This window comes from Onychostruthus taczanowskii, unplaced genomic scaffold (genome assembly GCF_017590055.1).
Source record: "Onychostruthus taczanowskii isolate IOZ18803 unplaced genomic scaffold, ASM1759005v1 scaffold41, whole genome shotgun sequence".
NCBI lineage: Eukaryota > Metazoa > Chordata > Aves > Passeriformes > Passeridae > Onychostruthus > Onychostruthus taczanowskii.
The window spans coordinates 5466337-5485892 of record NW_024501571.1 but is presented as its reverse complement, the minus strand read 5'-3'; the positions used below and the strand labels follow the sequence as shown (position 1 = coordinate 5485892).

The 19556-nt window shown below is 42.8% G+C and overlaps 1 protein-coding gene across 1 annotated transcript in view; it reads right to left on the bottom strand.

Moving 5' to 3' along the window:
• Positions 1–19556, bottom strand: part of SFMBT2 (Scm like with four mbt domains 2) — an 89758-nt gene that overhangs the window by 54273 nt on the left and 15929 nt on the right. The window contains exon 4 of the mRNA XM_041413410.1: positions 2272–2360. Within this exon, the coding sequence (XP_041269344.1) occupies positions 2272–2360 (89 nt within the window). The remainder of the gene's footprint in view (positions 1–2271; positions 2361–19556) is intronic.

Below are 19556 nucleotides of genomic sequence, written 5' to 3'. Positions count from 1 at the left end.
CAGTGTCTCAGTTCTGGGGTTTTAAGAGCAGCATTAAAACGACCCCAAGACTTGGAAGCATTGGTCCCCAAAGGAGATGCTAAGCAAAGGCAAAATACATTAAAAACAAAGACCTTCTTTTTCCTGTGTGTTTCTCCCACTTTTACTTAATTAAACCATATAAACATCTCACATTACTTTTTAAAGTATTAATTCTGTAAATCAAGAGTCAGTCCAGGATGGTTCTTTCTAAAAGTGGCTACAAAACAAAACAAGGAGAAAGTCTTATTTTTCAAAAAGTTATTTTTCCTACTGAATATTGAAAATATTGAAATTTTGAGATGCAATCAATTTTTATACATCTCTCTTAATCCAAAAGAGCAGGCAAGAGCATGAGAATATGATAAAAAATGCAATTAACAAAAAGCTTATCACATGTACAATTTTAAACAAATTTATGATTAACAGATATTTCTCAGAACAATATATTTGCCATAATAAGCTATTTTTCTACAGTCCAAGCTGCAAGCATCTGTATAATCTCTTCAAATATTATTTCATGGCAAAATACAGTGTCAGAATTTAATAATACAACACAAATCCACTTTAAAGTGGATTTTTCCCCTCTCATACAACTGCTTGCAACAAAATATTCTCTAATATGAAACGATGGTGTAATGATTTAACTTATTATAATAAATCCCTGGCTGTATCAAAGTGAATATTGCTTCCCTGATTTGTGTGCTAAATTTTAAGCCAATGGGCTGTCACTTACCCCATGAGAACTGAATGGCTAGGATTAATAATCAGCTTGCATGAAATATTAACATTTACCATCATGCAAGAACCCTTCACATGCCTAGCTGGCACGTAAAAAAAAAAATTTAAAAAGTAGCACTACATATTGATTTAACAGTCTAACAACAATCTGCAGCACTCATGAACAGCAAATCTGTCAACAGGGGCCAACATACATTGCACGACACAGACAGCACTGAGCACATGAAACACCAGGAAAGGGTCAGAAACTGTTTCAAGCCAACACAATGTTTTCTCTCTCTGCTTTTCTGCCTGGGGCTGCCTCTCTTCCCTGCCTGCAGGAAGGGGAGGTTTGGCACACACCACAGAGGGGGTTGGACACCATCAGATTTCTTGTGTCCACCTGGGTGTAGTCCAGGAATGGGGATGCAGCAGGATGAGGATGTGGATTATTTGGGGTCTGCAAGGCTGTTCATCCCTCAGATGAGGGAAAAAACCCTAATGGTACAATATTAATTCTCCCTGCCAGGTACGTTCATGCTGCTTGGGCACATGGAAAAAGGGTGCAGCTGGGGATAGTGGAAGTGACCAGGGACAAAATTATCAAAAATGGTGCCTGGATGGACACTGCCTTCCCACAAGCCAACATGAGCACTTCCACAAAGGTAAATTCCTGTATACCCTTGCTCTCAGCACAGAGGGACAAAGAATGAGGGGCTCCTGCAGGATCATCTGTCTCCTGGACAAATGCCCCCACAGCACCCACAGGAGAGCAGGGCAGGTCCTGATGCAAAAGCTGCCCCTCGTTTCAACATGAAGCTGTGGGATTTCTGTGTAGGATCTCAAGGCACACTGAGGCTGTCCCAGGTGCAAGCCACCCCATGGATTTGCTGCACAGACTGGGATTTTGGGCGAATGGGTGCATTTTCTGAGGGCACCTCACCCAACACCTTCCCCACTAAATGTCACTGCTGGATTTAGGTGGAAGGAACATCCTCGAGGGAGCACTTCCCATATAAAGATAAACCTGACAGTGTCCCCCCTCAACCTACTCTAAACCCCCTCTCCAACCTGTGCCACAGAATGGTTTGGCTTGGAAGGCACCTTAAAGATCATCCAGTTCCAACCCCATGCCACGGGCAGGGACACCTCCCACTAGACCAGACTGCTCCAAGCCCCATCCAGCCTGGCTTTGAACACTTCCAGGGATGGGGCAGAGATGGACTGGCAGCTCAGGCCACCAGTTTGAGGGATCTAATGGGGCACTGAAGTGCTGAGCTCTCCCTTCTGTGGATCCCCCCCATGCTCTACTTCTCCCACCAGGCCTTTTACGAGCACCCAACTTTCTAAGAACTAAAAGGCAAAACAAACTCCCCGTGACCGGGTGAGAAGCAGAGCCAGCAGAGTCCAGGCACTGCTGACAAGAGATTTTGGGGCAGGGCTGGGTCAGGTCCCAGGGCTGGCACACAGACACTGCAAGCACACAGCGAGGAGGAGGAGGAGGAAGAGGAGGAACTGCAATCTAATACATACACCTTCCAGCAAGTTCGCAGGGGCCGTCCTGGCACCGGTCAGATCCTGGATGAGAAACTCTGTCCAGTCCATGTATTTCTCCTTGATTGCTGGGGAAGGGGAGAGAAGAAAAGAAATGCTTAGCACAGCAGACTGCAGCTGCTTGCCACGTGTGTGTCACACAGTGGTCCTGGTGTATTTATTAAGAAGCAATTATTCATTATTAGAGGGATGAGGCCCTGGCACAGGGTGCCCAGAGCAGCTGTGGCTGCCCCTGGATCCCTGGAGGTGTCCAAGGCCAGGTTGGACAGGACTTGGAGCACCCTGGGACAGTGGAAGGTGTCCTTGCACATGGCAAGGTGTGGAATGAGATGGTCTTCCAAGTTTCTTCCATCCCAAACCATCCTGTGATTGAGTCAGTTTAGAAACATCTCTTTGGGTTTACCAGCTCTAAAGTTTTGGATGCAACTGCAACTCAGACAAGGAAAAAAGCTGCTTTGTTGTCCAGTTCTTTGGGCAACCTGTGCACACAGTAAAATCCCAAAAAAAGGGAAGGTGTTGATCCACTGTAGCCCCTGACAGTGATTTACAACATCGTGGCTTATCATCCCCATCTCTCCCACTCAGAACTGGCCACTGCCTGTGTAACCACTCGTTTCCTGCTTATCACCTGGGCCCAGATGTGATTTATAAAGTCTCTCTGTATGTTCACTAATGACCTCTGGGAAAAAAAGAAGCTGTGCAAACTTTCAATTCCTTGACAGGAGACCAGATACTCCAGGTGCTTTTCCAACAGAGTAGAAAAATCAACCCTGAGAACATCATATATCAGCTGCTGAGTCAATACACTAGCAAGAAGAAAGACTTAAAGTCTTTCTTATCAGGAACTTCTGTTTCATTTAGGAAAAAAAATGAATAATTACTGAGGTAAATACTGTGAACCAGCATTAATTTAGGACATGTATGCAGTTTTATAAATATATAAACTTTATAAATAAAAAAAAATAAATATAGAAATATATAAATTTTGCCTCTAGGATTCACATTCCAGGTCAGTTCTTGTTTAAATCAGTAGACACACAAAGGCAATAATTCAGCATATCTCAGCTTGACAGACAGAGATGCCTCTTCAAATGCACTGTGCAGTTGCAATCAAAAATCCAGAAATTGGACTTTAATTCTACCTGCCTGTAAATGAGAATTAAATTACATCTGAAATTTTGTTTTCTATCCAAACTAATCTTACTTGTATGTGAGAAAATCATCAGGAATGCAGTTATGTTGCTAACTTAGAAACACCTACAGAAGGGAAAAATCACCAGCATTTGAAAATTTAAGCATTTCCTCTGAATAAATAACTAGATATGTTGTTTAAAGACCATTGCCCCATGGTAATCTACAGGATTGGGCATGGATAAAGACACAAGCCATGCCCAGGGCACCTTACCTCAACCTCATTTCTGAGCTCTGCTCCTTCCCCAAAAGCCAGCTCTCCCAGCTTGAGCTATACATCCCATTTAGTTATCTAAATTACTTTAAATGTGCATTTAAATGTACTTAAAATTATCAAACCTTGCACTGCTGGACTTCAGCTTCCACAAAATAGTGTTTGAACTTGCCTGGAACCGTTCTAAGTCTTTTTCAGCACTGATTTCACACGACTTCCAGAAGATTTATGACTTTCGCATTATTTACGATGAAAAGAACAGCCTGAGAAGAAATGGTTTAGATTTGGCACTTTCTGTCTCAACACTCCTGCTGTGTACACCTCATCAGTTCCTGTCCACCTACCTCAGGATAAAGAAAACAAGCTGAATTTTGGCGCCAGGGAGAGGATAGTAATTGTGGCAATGAATGAGGCTGGAGTCCCTCTGGCTCAGACTTCTGCCTCCCCCTGAGAACAGCACTGGGTGCAGCACAGAAAGGTGCAAGTTGAACTCGATTTTGGCTCACTCCCACGAAGTTGTCAGCCAAATTTCTGAATGCCAGAGCTTCACTACCAAGGAATGACAAATGTGATAAAAAGCACACACTTTGAACTTTCAAAGCTGGCAGGAGTGGGGGGGAGGGAGATGGGGGGAGAATAGGATTTTCAAAGTTGACAACAGATTAACAGATTTCAGGGGCTTCCACTTCCAGATGCCCAACTGGAGATGTCATAACGATGCCTGATTCACAGATCTGGCTGTCTGTCAGTCAGTCTCCCAGTGCCTTTCAGAGAGGGAAAGAAAAAAATCCCCTGTCCTTTTTGAAAGACTTGCACCTCACAGTTTGACATCTAAATAAGCTCCTCTCCACACTCAGACCTGGATTAGAGGCTTCCAAAGTCCAACAGTCACAAGGTGACCTCTGTTTTCAGACTAAACAGGCTCATCTGAAAAAAAACCAGAGCTATTCTCACTTTCTAGGTGGTTTCAGAGCCATCCTTCCCATACAAATCTAATTTCTAGGGTTTTCCTATATTATGCTTTTGTGGCATAGATAAAACGACTCTGAAAACCTCTGAGAGGCAGGAAATTGCACTGGAAGTTGTAGAAACAGGGATTTGTTCCTTCCTCTGTGCCTACAGAGCACAATCAGCCTTCTCAGTTTTACAGTTCAAGTCACCACAGTGCAAATATTAATTTTTAGTAGTAATGAAGTGAATCTGAATGATCACAATATCTGCCAAAGCCTTTGAGGCCCAAGCAAAATGTTAAACAAATATATTCAAACCAAGGAAAATCTGCTGGGTAAATGAGAATAGCTCTCAGTGCAATGCATGGGTGCCCAAACTGAGCATCCCTCTCCAGAAATGCTGCTGCTCCTCTGGCACACCAGATTCCTTCAGCACCTGGGGACTGAAGCAGTGAACTTTCCATCCCTATTTCCCATTTTCCCTCATTACCTACAGGAAAAGGCTCTACTGAACCTCTCCTACTGCTGGACAGGCTGGGAGAACTCTGCTTTTTTTCTGCAGCTGGCTGGCCAGTTGGTGGGAAGGGAAGGTGGCCAGGCTAAAGAATCCTGCTCCATGGTGACCTAAATTCCACTAGCATTCCTGTTCTCAAAACATTTTCAAAACATTAAATTAATTCAGTGAGTCATCCATGGCTTCAGACACCTGAAAAAGACCCAACATTTCCTTCCCCAATTCCTGAGGAGCAGCACTAGTGATGCACCAGTTCCCAGACTCAGGGATGGGCAGGTGAAGGTGAACCACTCCCAACAGACCTGAAATTATCCACACCTGCAAAAGTAAAAACCAGTAAAAAAAACCTTGCAGCTCACTGCCTCCTTCCATGAAAAAAAATGATTGTTTCAGAGATAGCCTTCTAGTTTGGCAAATATTACAGCAAATTCTTGAATGAGAAAGAAAAAAGGACCTTTCCAACATTAAGACTCAGGTTATAAAATTGAGTGCCCCTTCCAGAGACCTGAACTCCACCAAGAAATGGATCATATCCAATATCCCTCAAATTCTTCCCACTTTACTCAATTCACCTTGCCCAGAACATCTCTGACTCCAATTCCTCCCTCTCCTTCTGACCCACTGCCATTCCCTCACTTTTACTCTTGGTCCCATTTTCCCAAGCTGCATCCTGAGACTACAGGACATTTGGACCTGGCACCACCTGAGGAGCAGGGGCTGCTGCCAGCTGGTCACTGGCTGATGTGCAAAGCCCCATCAGTATTTATCATTTAAATTAGTATTATCATTAGGTTTTAGTATTTATCATCAGGTTTTCCCCATCAGCTGCTCAAGCCCAGCCCTTTCCCCTTGCTCTGTGCGTGCTGACCATGAAAACCATTCCAAGAGCAGCTGGAAATGCTGGAGCAAGGCACACCCCATCCCCTCCAATCCCCCTGAACACATGCCCCAGAGCCAGGACAGCAGCTTCATTCCCTGCAGCCCGGTAAATCCCTGTGCCCTGCCTCGGCACATAATGGGTTCAGATTTATCTGCCTCTCTAGAGAAATAAGAGATTAAAAGCACATTCGCAGTCCCATGACAGCACTGAGGCACAGGCACTCCATTCAATGAATATGAGATACTATTATCACATTAGCAACTCTTGGGATTTTATCTCGTTTTCTAGTAGTTGCTGTTTTGCTGAGAGCCACTCCTCTCAGGTTTACATGGAAATTCTCATTTTCCTTTTTTTTTTTTTTTTCCCCCCAAGAAGACGACACTGGAAAGTGCAGGAAAAACCTTGAAATCTGAAAGACCAACAAGACAATGGGAAGAACGTGGTTGGTTTTTTACTTTTCATGACTGTTTTTTTCCCCCAAGGCACCCATTTGATTGGCAAGAACAAGATTCAGGGATCTGAACTGCTGCATTTGGTAAAATAGAGGAATGGTAGCATAAATAACTTACAGGCATACAGCACCTAAAAATAAGCTACTCCTTGGAAACATCTCAGCAAGCCCTATGGATACATGTGCCCAACAAGCAGTAATATCAAATTATGCTCATTTTTGTCCATACCTAAAAAAACCCCAACAACCAAAAAACAACAAAACACTCTTCATCTTGGGTTTCTTTTTTTTTTTTTTTTTTTTAATAACCCAGGATCAACAGCAACCTGTCGACACCTCTACTAGAAAATCCCCACTGGAACACATCAACCTCTAAACAGCAGAGTTTTAATTTTCTCATATGTGAAGAACAGCATCTTAAACAGCTTTATAAAATGGTTTAAGATCTTTCAGATTAATCTGCTAAGTGACAACACTTTCAGTGTGGAAACTATTTTTATCATTAAAAATTTAACTCTTTCCTAGGACTGGAATGAACAAAAACTGTTAACAAGGGGAATTATGGCTGGGCAGGACTCAGGCAATTCTTTTCCCTCCGTTGCAAAATAAACTAAAATACCAGGATCTCATTAAAAGATTAATTTTCTAAACAAATAATTCAGGATGTTCAAAATTTAATACACAAATTAGATATATATATATATACACACACACTAGATACTAGATACAAGAATGAGATGTACATTTAAGATACATTAAAGTAAAGCTGCTGGTGTCAGAAATAAATGCCCAGAGCCTGGGGAGGAGGATCCCAGATCAGCAGGAGAGCACCTGAAGGGCAACACAAGGGAATTCCAGCCATTCCATCCAGCAGGGCTGGGTGGAGATCTGCTACAGGTCACCCAGCCAGGAAAACTAAGGCTGTACAGGGTGTGGAGCATCCAAAGTCTAGTGGAAATGTCCCTGTCCATGACAGGGAAGTGGAAAAATATGATCTTTAAGGTCCCTACCAACCCAAACCATTCTGTGACTCTGTGACGATATATGCAGTTTTTTAAAAGCTAAACAGCATATTGCAAAACTATAGAAAGCTTACAATATTGACATTTTCTTTTAATTTTGAAGTTGTCACACATTCAATGCAATATTTATAAGTTACAAAAATATTAACACATAAATGTTGCAACTATGTTATAAAGGTCTAAATGATGGAGTCGAAATGAGATGTCTTTATATCAAAATAACATAGAATGCTAAAACAATTTGTTTAGACTTCACCCATCAAAACAATTTGTCAAAACTGACATGTTCTCACAAAATATTTCCATTTTGATAAAGCAGCATTTTGACAGGAAACGGTTGAATCCCCACATTTTCATTCCTCTTGCTGAACTATTTACATCCCTGTGAACCAGACTGGATGTGAAAACAGGATGGGGGCTGAGTGCTGCCCCAAGTAAAGGCTCAGGCTGTTTCTGAACCCTCCCCAAGACCTTCAGGGCTGGGAACACACTCCACTGCATACCCTACAAAGCCAGGTCCTATATTAAGAATTTCCAAAATAAATCAAGTAAAACCTATGTTTAAAGAAAAATTTACTTAGTGCTTTGACGACATTTTTCATAAAAATGACTATTTGCTTTGAATTCTTTTGTGGGCTCCCTGAAAAAAAGCCAAATGGGGCTAAAGACATCTTCAAACAATTTCTTACTTAAAACTTCAAACAGTCTTCTGTTCTCACAGCAGCAGAGTTCTGTGGTTTGAATTGGATCACAAAATAATGCAAATTCAGTCCAGAGAAGAAAAGGAAGTGCATCAAAAGCTGCTGATCTGATTTCCTTGTGGTGCAGCCACAAATACCATGAGACCCCCAACTTCAGAGCTCAGGCATTGTCTTCTATCCACCTGTCTTAAATAAAGTGTTCAAGGAAAATTATATTATATAGAGAGGATTTTCATGGAAACCAGAAGTCATAAGCAACTGCCCATCAAAGAATGCAGGTGCTCAAAAGACACTTCTGGACCAGCAGTACTCTGTGGTGCCATTCATGTGAATTTACAACAGGCTAATGAACAGATGCTGGAAGGAAGTGTGAAGTCTGTAGGAGAATGTGTAACTCTTGCATTCTCTGAGTAGATGATCCCTTAAGCTGTTGATGAATCTGCTTGATCTTAATTATCTCACTTTTTAAAATATAAAACCGAGTAAGTGCAAACTTTAACTTAATGTTTAGCCCATGTGAGCTACTTAATTTAATAACAATATTCTGAATGTTTGTTAAATTTTCTTCAAGATATTTGGTGTCCTTTGTTTTTTCAAGCTATCCAAACCACCCTGATCTCATTTCTAAGAGATTACACTGTAGTTTCTGTGGTCCTGACCCAAGAAAGGGCCAGCACACAGACTTTAATCCTTGCACACCCAACTCTGCATGAAAAAGCAGTCCTTGATTAGAAAAAGTAGAGAGGAAAAAAAACCAAAACAGATAAAGGCATGAATACATGCTGTAGGTTCACACCTGAACAACTCCCTTACAGTTTTTCTCTATTCAACTACAGTGAATTTCAGTACAATGCGACTTTCATCCTTTCTGCTGCCATTCAGCATTTCCAGAAATTATCTGCTTATATCCTCTGGGTCAAAACAAGTAAGTTCATGAGCAAAAAGCTGCTTCACTGTCCATAGGACACTTAGCTTCCACCATCCTTTGAGCTCTTCACAGAGGTGCACACCATTCCCCTCGGGTTTCTCTAGTCTTTAATTAACTGCTATCCTTTTAACAATAAAAAAGCAGCGAGTGGTTTGGGAGCTGCTTTTTCATTTCTTGAAAGTTGCACTGGCTACAAACTCCAACCCAGCTGCAGGAACTATGGGTGGAAAAGGTGGATGTGGGGTGCTGTGGGAGAAAACCATCAGTGTGTCCAGAGTGAGTGGATGCTATTATACTTTTTTTTTTTTTTGATAATGCAAAATCTGGTAAAAATCCCCTCCATGAACTCACTGCAGCTCAGGAAGCTGAACAAAACACTTTGTCCTGGCAGAAGGGTCACCACCACCAACCACTGAGGCCATCCCATGCAGTAGGATCAGCTGTCTTCACCCCAAACACAACATTGTGGATACAGACACTCTGCTGGCATCCCACTCTGTGGCTTTCTGCTCCCAAGTCCAACTGCCCGAGATCAGAAGAGAAATTTGCCTCCTAGAGCCCAACAGCACAATGTGCCACAAACCCAGACCAGCCTGTCCTGACTCCCTGAGCACAAGAGCCTCAGGCACCCACCCAGCAGTAAATTAACCACTCCTAAGTACTGTGATTAATTACCTCCCTTCACTCAAAGTCAATACTTGTCTTGCACTGAAGTATTTAAAATAAATTTTTAGAAAATGGAGAAAAAAGAGAGGTGCTGATAATGGGAAGGAACTCTGTCTTGGTGGTGTTACTTATCAATTGCAATCAGATCATGTAGATAAGGAACAGCAGCAAATCCATCAGCTCCCCTTGCCAGCCTGGAATCACCCAGAGACAGCACTGCTCTCCCTCAGGATCTGGGAATGGGGCAAGAGAGATGCAGGTGGGACATGGCAGGAGGAGAGGGGAATTAATCTCTTCCCACCCTTCACCTTGCAGGGGTGCAACCAATTCGTTCACCTGGTCCTTCAGCATAACAAGAAGTCACCTGGGGCCATCCAGCCTTAACAGGTTGGAATTTAATGATGAAGCATTCAACTGTTCAGAGCATTTACCACGTATTTATAGCCTACGTTAATGGCTGGGCTCAGTGATCTTTTCCAACCCAAACAATTCTACGATTATTTATTTATTTTTAAGGTGTTTTTACACTGATTTCACCTGGAACACAATTCCACAATGTTGTCATCTAGACTAGGTACCAAAACCCACGCTCATTAATACCACCAAAACTGGGAAGGGAATGCAAAATTATCTTCTGGACACAACCATTTCTAAGTGAGTGTCCTGGTTTAGGGCAGATTTTGGGAGGAAACCTCTGAAGTGGTCTTTTCTAGAAAGCAAATTCAAGCAGCCCCCCTGCCCAATCAGTTCAGGAGGTACATCTCCTTCAAGAAAAGTGGAAAAAATCCCTATTTATGTAACAAGCAAAGTATTCACAAGCACAAAAAAATGGATAATATTAAACAGTGGAACCTCTCACTCTTCTGAAGAGATGGCAAATTCAGAAGGTCCTTGTCATGGGGTATAAGCTCAGCTCACTCAGTCTCTTATCAGTCTCTCCTGTGCTGGGAAATGCCACATCCCAGGCTCCAGTGGGTCACAGGCATGGGCTCCTGGTGTTTTTCTGGATTTTCAGTCCAGAGCAGGCTGATCAGTTCCAAGAAGAAGAAAAGCCACAGTTTGGGGAACTTCTCTGCCTCAGCTAGCCAAAAGCTAACTAAAAGCCAGAGAGAGCTCTTTCCTGCTGTCCATGCTGCAGACAACACTGTCTGTGAGAAGGAAAGCTGAAGCTCTTATCTGTTTTTGGATACAGACTCCTCAGACATTCCACTGCTTCTCCTTTCCCCCCTTGGCTCCCAGATCTGGTTTTAAAAGCACACAACTCAATATCCAGCATAAGCAGAACAGACCATTGGGGATACAAGCAGCATAAAGTCACCCCAGGACACTGGGTCAGTTATCAGCAGGCATGAATGAAGGCTGAAAATCATTCTGATTTTGTTACGGAATCCAACGTGGCAAAAACAGGCTGACTTTAGTCTCAGTCACTTCTGTGATACATTAGGAAAAAACCTGAGGTGTAACTACAAAGTCAGAGTGTTTCACCTACAGTTAGCCATTTGTGCTCCTCCAAAATTTCTTACCTGAACAGAAATGGCACACTTTAAACAATAGCAGTAACAATGCTCTCTGCCCCATTGAATTCTAGGAACAAGGTAACTGAATTTCATTGTTGTCAACAACAGTCTTAGAAACAAATCAGGACTGGCTGACTTAAATAATCTTGGATGTGTACACAGAGCTCCTGAAAGGCATTTCTGAGAGTCAGGCAATGCCTGGATTATGAAAGCTCTGCACACACCACATAACCATAGGGGTTCTCCCATCATTAGTATCAATGACCATTAGGGTGATGGCTCACTGTGAAAATGAGCATCCAAACTCTGCAGCTCCTGGCACTTAACCCCAAGCCTCCACGCACATTCCCTGATTATTTTTTCCTTCCTTGTGCATTAAGCACCGTGCCCAGGGCTCGGAAGAGATGGATCATGAGCACTGAGAGCGCCAGCTCCCAATCTCCAGACCCAGGAGTCTTAATGAAGGCCTTGTCAAATCAGCAGTTTGGGAGCTTTCAGGGAAAAGAGGAGGGAACCTGGTATTGTGACTGTAATTTCTACGTCAGGTTTTAGCCTATAGAGATAAAAGTATAATAGCAATAACATTGTGAGAGTCCTGTTATTCAGGGAAAATCAGCATTTTAGCCAAGCAAAACCAGATCACAGAGCTCAGAGTGACTGCATCAGAAGGTTATGAATTCACCTGTGTGATAAACAAGTACATACACCAGATTCCTTGCACTTAGCAGGCATTTGCACGGTTATTTCCTTCCAAATTTTAGCCCCTCTGGGTGAAACCAAAAAACTATTTAGCCATCTATGCAGGCAAAGAGATTTACTGTGGCAGGTAGACAGAAATGCACAGACAAATGTAACTGAAATTTTAAAATCCCAAAAAGTTTAACAGTTTTAAAAGTAAAAGTTTTAAAAGTTTTTTGAAAGTAAAATTTAGAAGTTTTGAAAGCCATGGGGGAGGATGTTTATGCTGCTTGCCCAGCCACCAGTCCTGGTAAAGTCTTCCTGTAGCAGTCCACAGCTCCTTGTGCACTAGTTCCACATCAAAAACACAGAAAGAGGAAAAAAAAGCCTTTCTACAAAGCAAAATGCTGAATTCCTAGATAAATCCCCATCCAAGTCAGAATTCCTAACCACAGCCAGAACCACTGCAAGCCAGCCAGCAGCCTGGTTCAGAGCTGAATCAGTATTTCTGGGCAGCATGGGCACACCGCTGGCCCATGCCAACAGCAGGTGTGAACTGGGGTCTTTCACACAAAATGACATTGCCCCAGGTGTCACAGATGCCCACACAGTGAAAGAAAGAAAACCTGGAGGTCTCCTGAACACCAAACACCCTCCCCTTGGCTTACCTTAGCAATGGACACAAGAGGCAGCTCCATGCCCTGTGCCTTTGGGATCTCACAGACCAACCCCAAATAGATTTTGTGGCATAACAACACCTAAAATTTATGGGTCATTCCATCCGGGGATGTCACTGCAGTATAAATATCCTGCCCAGGGCTCTGACCTCACACCTCCAAACTCCATCCAATTATCCCCCACACTAAGTGCCTCTTCTCACTCCCAAACCCCACGGTCACTTTCTGAAGGATATTCTTTGGAGACAGCTCTGCAAAACCCAACAAATTTACAGCAGCACAATGTTCTTACATAAAGCATAAACCAGTTCACTGCACAATTATGTTGTTTTTCCCTGGTAGTGCCAACAGTCTACAGCAAATATCCACTACAAATAAAAGCATCTAAACATAGAAGACAAATAGAGGGATGTGATGTCCAAGAAATCCAGTCTGATTTGGGGTTGGGATTTTGGGATTTTCTTTTTTGCATTTTCTGAATTCTACAGAAAGAAGAGAATGAGTGGGGAGGATGCCTGCAGTTTATTGTATGCATTATACTGTTTAAGACACAACAGAAGAAATATCAACTGAAAAAAAGAGAAAGGACTGAAGTTTTGGTAAATGCTTAAAACTGGGGGAGTGTTTTTTTAGAATCACAGAATGGTTTGCACTGGAAGGGACCTTAAAGATCCTCTTGTTCTATCCCTACCATGGGAAGGGACACCTTCCAGCAGACAAGGTGGCTCAAAGCCCCATCCAGCCTGGCCCTGAACACTTCCAGGGATGGAGCAACCACAACTTCCCTGGGCAGTGTGTTCCAAATTTTTTCCAATTTCTTTTTTTTTTTTTTTTCCCCCGAGAAAAGCAAGCCATTACTAGTTTCAGTCTGACACTCCCAACACAAAGATGCATCCCAGAGGCAAGAGGCAAAGGGATTCTTTGCTGCAAAACTCTCTCGGGACTCAAGTGGAGGCTGGTGCCACTGTGCTTGAGTTAGTGAGGAATTTATGTTTAAAGAGACTGAACTGAAACAGAGGCTAGACAGAGTTGAAGGAATAAAGTAGGAATTTATTATAAGGTCTTCAAAGGATACACCTTGGGCAGTACAAGAGCCTGGCTGTGGGCTCCAAGATGGATTGTAAGGTTTGATTTAAGGATTTCCCTGTGACTCTCCCCAAATCTCCCACAAATCTCATCATCCCCAGAGCTTGGGACAACAATGGAAATCCAACTATTCCCATGACCCAGCACCCTCCCAAATTATCATGGAAATAGCAAACAAGCCTCATTCACCACGACTCCAACTTCTGACACCCTATGAAGCAGAAACATATGTTTTCAAAAAAACCCCCATCAAACTCATTTCACAATTTACAGTGCGTTCTGTAATTAATCACATTTGTATTGCCAGCTCCTAATGACTGAATCCCGTTTAATCACTCTGGAGCCTTTCAGCTGTGTGATGTGAGCACCACAAATCAGAACCTGCAGGGCCTGATGAACATTCATCATGCATCCTTCCCAAAATTAATGGTACAGTCAAAGCACAGCCAGGCCCCATGAGGTGCTCAACATCCTATGCACAAAATGTAAATTCATAACCATCATCACAACACCATCAAAGAAATACTCCATCAAGGCTCATTTTGTGCTTGCTAAACATGTGTTTTCTTCACTTGGAAACAAAAAAGGGGCTTGAACTATAAATCCCAGGATCAAAAACCTACCCCGAAACTTTAAAGGGTTTAAATCTGAATCGGAGATAAATGTGGAACATTATGCAAGGCAACGTGTGAAATGAGAATAACAATGTGCTACAGGACCTGAAACGGGAACAGCTTTTCCACAGTGCTCTAAATTTCCTTTGAATTATAAAACTTTAGCTTCTCCATCAGCCTGGGATATTCTGACTGGAGATCATGATGCTCTGGTGAACCCAAATGTCTTCACTGCTAAATCAAATATTAGTGCAGAGCCGTGGTTCATTCAGCTGGTTTGTGAGCCCTTAATCTCATCTTCATCATACAATGCTAACTCTAAGTTTTTTTGGCTTCTTTCTAAATAAATTCAGATGTCTTATATCAACAGGCCTTCCCAAAAGATGCACCTGCTGAAAAGGTAAAGCTCAGCAGCAGAACTGCTCAAAGCAAGGCAAGAATCTATGGAAGAGGTAATTTCAGCAGTCAAAACATTCCGGGTGTAGATGCTTCCCATGGGCAGAGACTCCTCACTGACCTTCCCAGAGCTGCTTGGCACAGGAGAATTGCAGATTTCCCCCTCTCTAGGTCCTGTACTCATCAGGGCAGAGCCCTGGCAAAACACATAGCAGGATGATTTCCTCAATCTGGAAAGGCTTCCCCTGGATATAATTAATCTTCTACATCAACTCCAGCACTTTTGGAAGTAGCTACATTTTTTACACCTAAAAACACTGACTTTCCCCTCATTTCCTCATTCCCAAGTGACAGCGTGGGGAAGGAAGCTTTTTTTAGCTACAAACACAGGAGGTGGATGCTCTGCCTCTCAACACAAAATAAACCATCAATCAGGATGGGTTTCAGCATGTCCTTAAGCTCATTTGTGGGTCTGGGTTTTATTTCTTCTGTGACCAAAATCAAATGGAAGCGAGAGCACGCACACAGAGACATAGAATCAGATTATTTGAGAATTCAGAGCAAAAGTTCTCCAATGCAGAAGGGCCAGAACTGACCCAGAATTTGGTTATCTGGGTTAGAAGAATTGATTTTTAGTTGTCATCAGGAAAATGCTTTATAGGAACATCCCTTAAACCTCCACACTGTGTTATCAGCCACCTCCACGGGCTCCAGGAGCATATGGCCTGCTTCAGGAATCCAGCCCCTTCCACGGTGACTGGGAGCCCACATTATCATGCATAATGAAGGAAAAATCAAGTGAAAGTCACAGCTGGCTCGGGATCATGCTGGTGCTTGCATCTGCCACTAGCAGCTTCCCAAATTCACTCCGTGCCTGTTCCTCACGAATCCGAGGTGCACCTGAAGGAAAGCTCTGATGAAGACATGGCACTGGACATGCTGGTTTGTCCTTGGCCTAAAAGAGCTCAGAAAATCCTCCCTCAGCACTAAAAGGCATAATTTAAGAATCAAACTGATCAAAAAAGGTACACTGAAGAAGAGTGTACTTGAATTTTGGCATGCTCTGGATCAAATCTCTTGTGTTACTCACCCTCCCCAGTTCCTATCCAATGCACCAAAAATATCACCTCCTTCTCTGATATAAACACCCAAAGCTGTGCCTAACTTTGAATATTAAAGACTTTTTTTTAAAGTCTCCACAGATGTCTCCAATAGAGATTAATTAAGTTTGACCATGCTTTACCTTTTATATCATTAACTGCCTAAGTCTAGTCTTACAGTTGAAGTGGCATTTCCATTCCAGAACTCCTCTGGGGAAAATTACAGGAGACTTGGGAAGGGAAATTAAATTCAATTATCAAGAATGACTATTTAAAAATCTCTCAAACTAATAATTTTTAAGAGTATTTTATTAAAAATGCATTCAGCCAGACATTAATTAAATTGACAATTACAAAAATGAGTGGTCTGCACCCACTGTTATGCTTTCAGGGTCAATCATCCCATTTTTCTGTGGTTTCTGGGCTTTTTAGCTCCACAGCTTGAGAGGAGATGTCCCAGGACATGGTGTGAGTGTGGAAGAACAACTGTGGATATTCACTGCTGGACATTCAAGGTGTGGGGATCTCCAGAGTCATGAGCAAGGTGCACATGTCAGTGGTGTTTGCTTGAAAAATGACACTGTAGTCTCCTCAGTGACAACACACCAAGCCTAGAAAAGGGGTTTTAATTCTTCTGTTAGATACTAAAGAGATTCTCAACTTTTCTGCATTTTGTTTCATATTCACAGGGCCTGAAACAAGGAGCTGGATGTTGTCAAACACTGGTTAAACTCAGAGCAACGGGGCCAGTAATTCTGAAACTTTTTTTTTTTTTTTAAGGAACCTCACAGAGGCTGATTATAAAATAATTTCCATCTTGACACTTAAATGTATTGGGAGGAGGATTCTGCTTTTTCACTCAGTGGATGGAAGAAGTTTTTTGCAAGAATTGTCAAAGAGAATTTTTTTTTTCTTAAATGGTCTCAAAGGTACCACCCAAAAAATCCACCCTGCTCCACTTGCTGCTAAAGAAGGAGGAAATCTCTACTTGCAGGAAAGTCTGGTGTCTGCTCACAGCCTTTTCCTGCAGTATTTCCTTGGAAATGCAGCTTCTCATTCAGTCTCTGCCTCAAGCTGCAATTACTCCTCTCTCCTGCCCTATCTCTGATCCTCCAGCACAACCTGCACTAAACCTCAGGCTCAAAACCAATGGGTTGGTCACGGTGGAAGCTGCAGACTGTGATCAGAATCATCAGCAACAGAAGGCAAAGCCATGGGGTCTCAACTGCTCACCTCAAGTGCTCCAAGCATCCTGAACAGAGCCTGAGTCCCACTGAAATGAGCTTTCCTTGCAGGGGGTCAGGAGCTGCCGCAGAAATTGGTTCTGCCAACATTTTGGGCTGGATTAAAGCAGTTTTTGCAGCTCAGCATCACTCGCGAGGAGTTTTGCTGCATCAGGATTTGCTGAAGTTTAATGCTTTTCCTGTGCAACGGGCTTGAGCCTTGATCTATAGAGAGAATCTCACACGTTGCCTAATAACACCACCAAAAAAATGGAACTCGGATCTGTGTGGGTTTGGACAAGCAAAATTCCCTCAGTTTCTAACACAACTTCTCTTCTAATACAAAGCCCTGCTCATATGTAGCAGAAACCTCAAGGGACCAGACTCCATCCACTCAAGAGGGATAAATTTCAGTTCCCAAAGTTGCCCACTACAAAATTAACTGGTTCCACAGGAAAAGAAAAAAAAAAGGAAGAAAAAAGAAAAAAAAAAGCACTTTTGCACCTTTTCATGGCAAAAGCAGCTAAGAAATGCCTCATTCCATGCAACACCAACCACACCATTCCATGCAAGGTGTGGGGTTGAGAGGATCCCCAGCTCATGCTGATGCCTTCCCAAAGTTAGCTCTACTCCTCCAATCACCCCTGCTTTTACCTCCCTACTTGCCTCATTTGCTTTTCACTTGCTGGGCCAGCTGTGAACACATCAACTGGCTTCAGTCCTGCTGTTCCCAAGGAGCAATCACATCCCCAAGGATTTTTTAGAAATTATTGCAGAAGACATGGAACACAGAGCTAACACATACCCTGATTTCCTCCTGGCCATTTGTCATGACTGCCAACCATAAAGAAACTTCACCAGCACACCCGAGCCCCAGCCCTGCCAAGAGCCTGAGCTTGAAGAGAATTTCCATCTCCCTTCATAAATCTCTGATATCCAGTGCAGAAATGTCCAAACCTCTCTGGCCATAGGAGGCCAGACTCCAGAGCACTTGGGGCTAGTCTAGTCCTTCAAGCAGCAGCAAACTGGGTGCTGAAGGCTTCCAAAACCCAAAAAAATCCTATTTGCTTACAATCAGAAATGACCAACATGCTCAAGTGATGTTCCTGCTGGATAATGACCTCAGCTGCAGTCCTGAAACACCTCCAGCTGTGATGGTAGAGGGTGGATGGCTCCTCAGGTTTTAGAAAAAGGAGAAAGTCAGGAGTTCTCTGCCTTGAAAACCCAGATGCACCATAAGGCCAGGATGAAATGAATCAGTCTCTGATATTCAGGCATCTTCCAAACAGCAGAACAGGTATCAGGAGAAAACAAACACAACCGAGTACAGTGCTGTGTACAGAAATGAACTAATATCAAGCTTGACTGAAAAAGTTGATTAAATTAGTTTAATTTAAAAGCCCAAACAAACCCTGAAGGAGGTTCTTTGTTTATTGCTTTTTACCAACAGCACACTTTACAGAAGAAGCACCATGTGGGCATGAAATATTCATTCATTAAATCTTTCATAAAGCTCCACACTATTGGTTTCACTCAGGATATATTTATAACTTGTCAAAGTCCCCGAAAATCACTGCTTTTCCTTTTCCCCCCTCCAGACTGTTTATAAAAGGATTAGGCTTTCAGTTTTCATTGCAATATCCCTGATCCTCAGCTTTACTGTTGCTTGTACACAAGGTGCTGCTTCTTTAATCATAACAGGATTCATCATTCAGCCTTCCCTGCACCACCCAAAAGAGACCCTTAAAATGCTGCAAACCATCCAGCTGCTGTGGGAATGGCAGCATCACTCCTTTATGGGGGAAGGCAGCAGAATGTGGAGATAAAAGTCAGAACAGAGAGTCCACCCAAGCGAGGGAAAAGCAGGCAGAGAGTGGATTCACTGCAGCAGGGCCATGTCTGAGTCACTGGCTTTCAAACTTCATCCACTGGAGAACCACTTCTTGAACCCTTCCTTGGCTGCCAGCCAACCTGCAGATTAAACCCCTGCTCCGAGCTGGGTTAATAACACACTAGAGTAAACAGTGCTGCATTATCCTCAGTGTTAGCCGTAAAACTAAGTCATATTTTTTTACAAGGTTTGCTGACTACACGGCTCAGTCCAGTACGGGAACAAGGACAGGCTACAGTTACAGATGAAAAGTATTTCCATTTAGAAATCTGCAAAAATCCAGGATTTACATTAGGGGACAAGTGCATCTGTGAAACTGCCAACCCTCTAAGGACTTGCACTGATATCTAATCTAGGTGAAGGCCAAATCTGATTTTTCCAAATTATCCTCAGTAATACTCTGCTCTGCAGAAGATGTCCCTGCCCATGGCAGGGATTAGAATGAGATGATCAGTAAGATCCCTTCCAACCCAAACCATTCTCAGGTTCTATGATAAAAAAGCACCCAAATACAGATGCTGAAGAGGCACTTGAGGTGCCCTGCAGGCTGCTGAGCAGTTCTGGT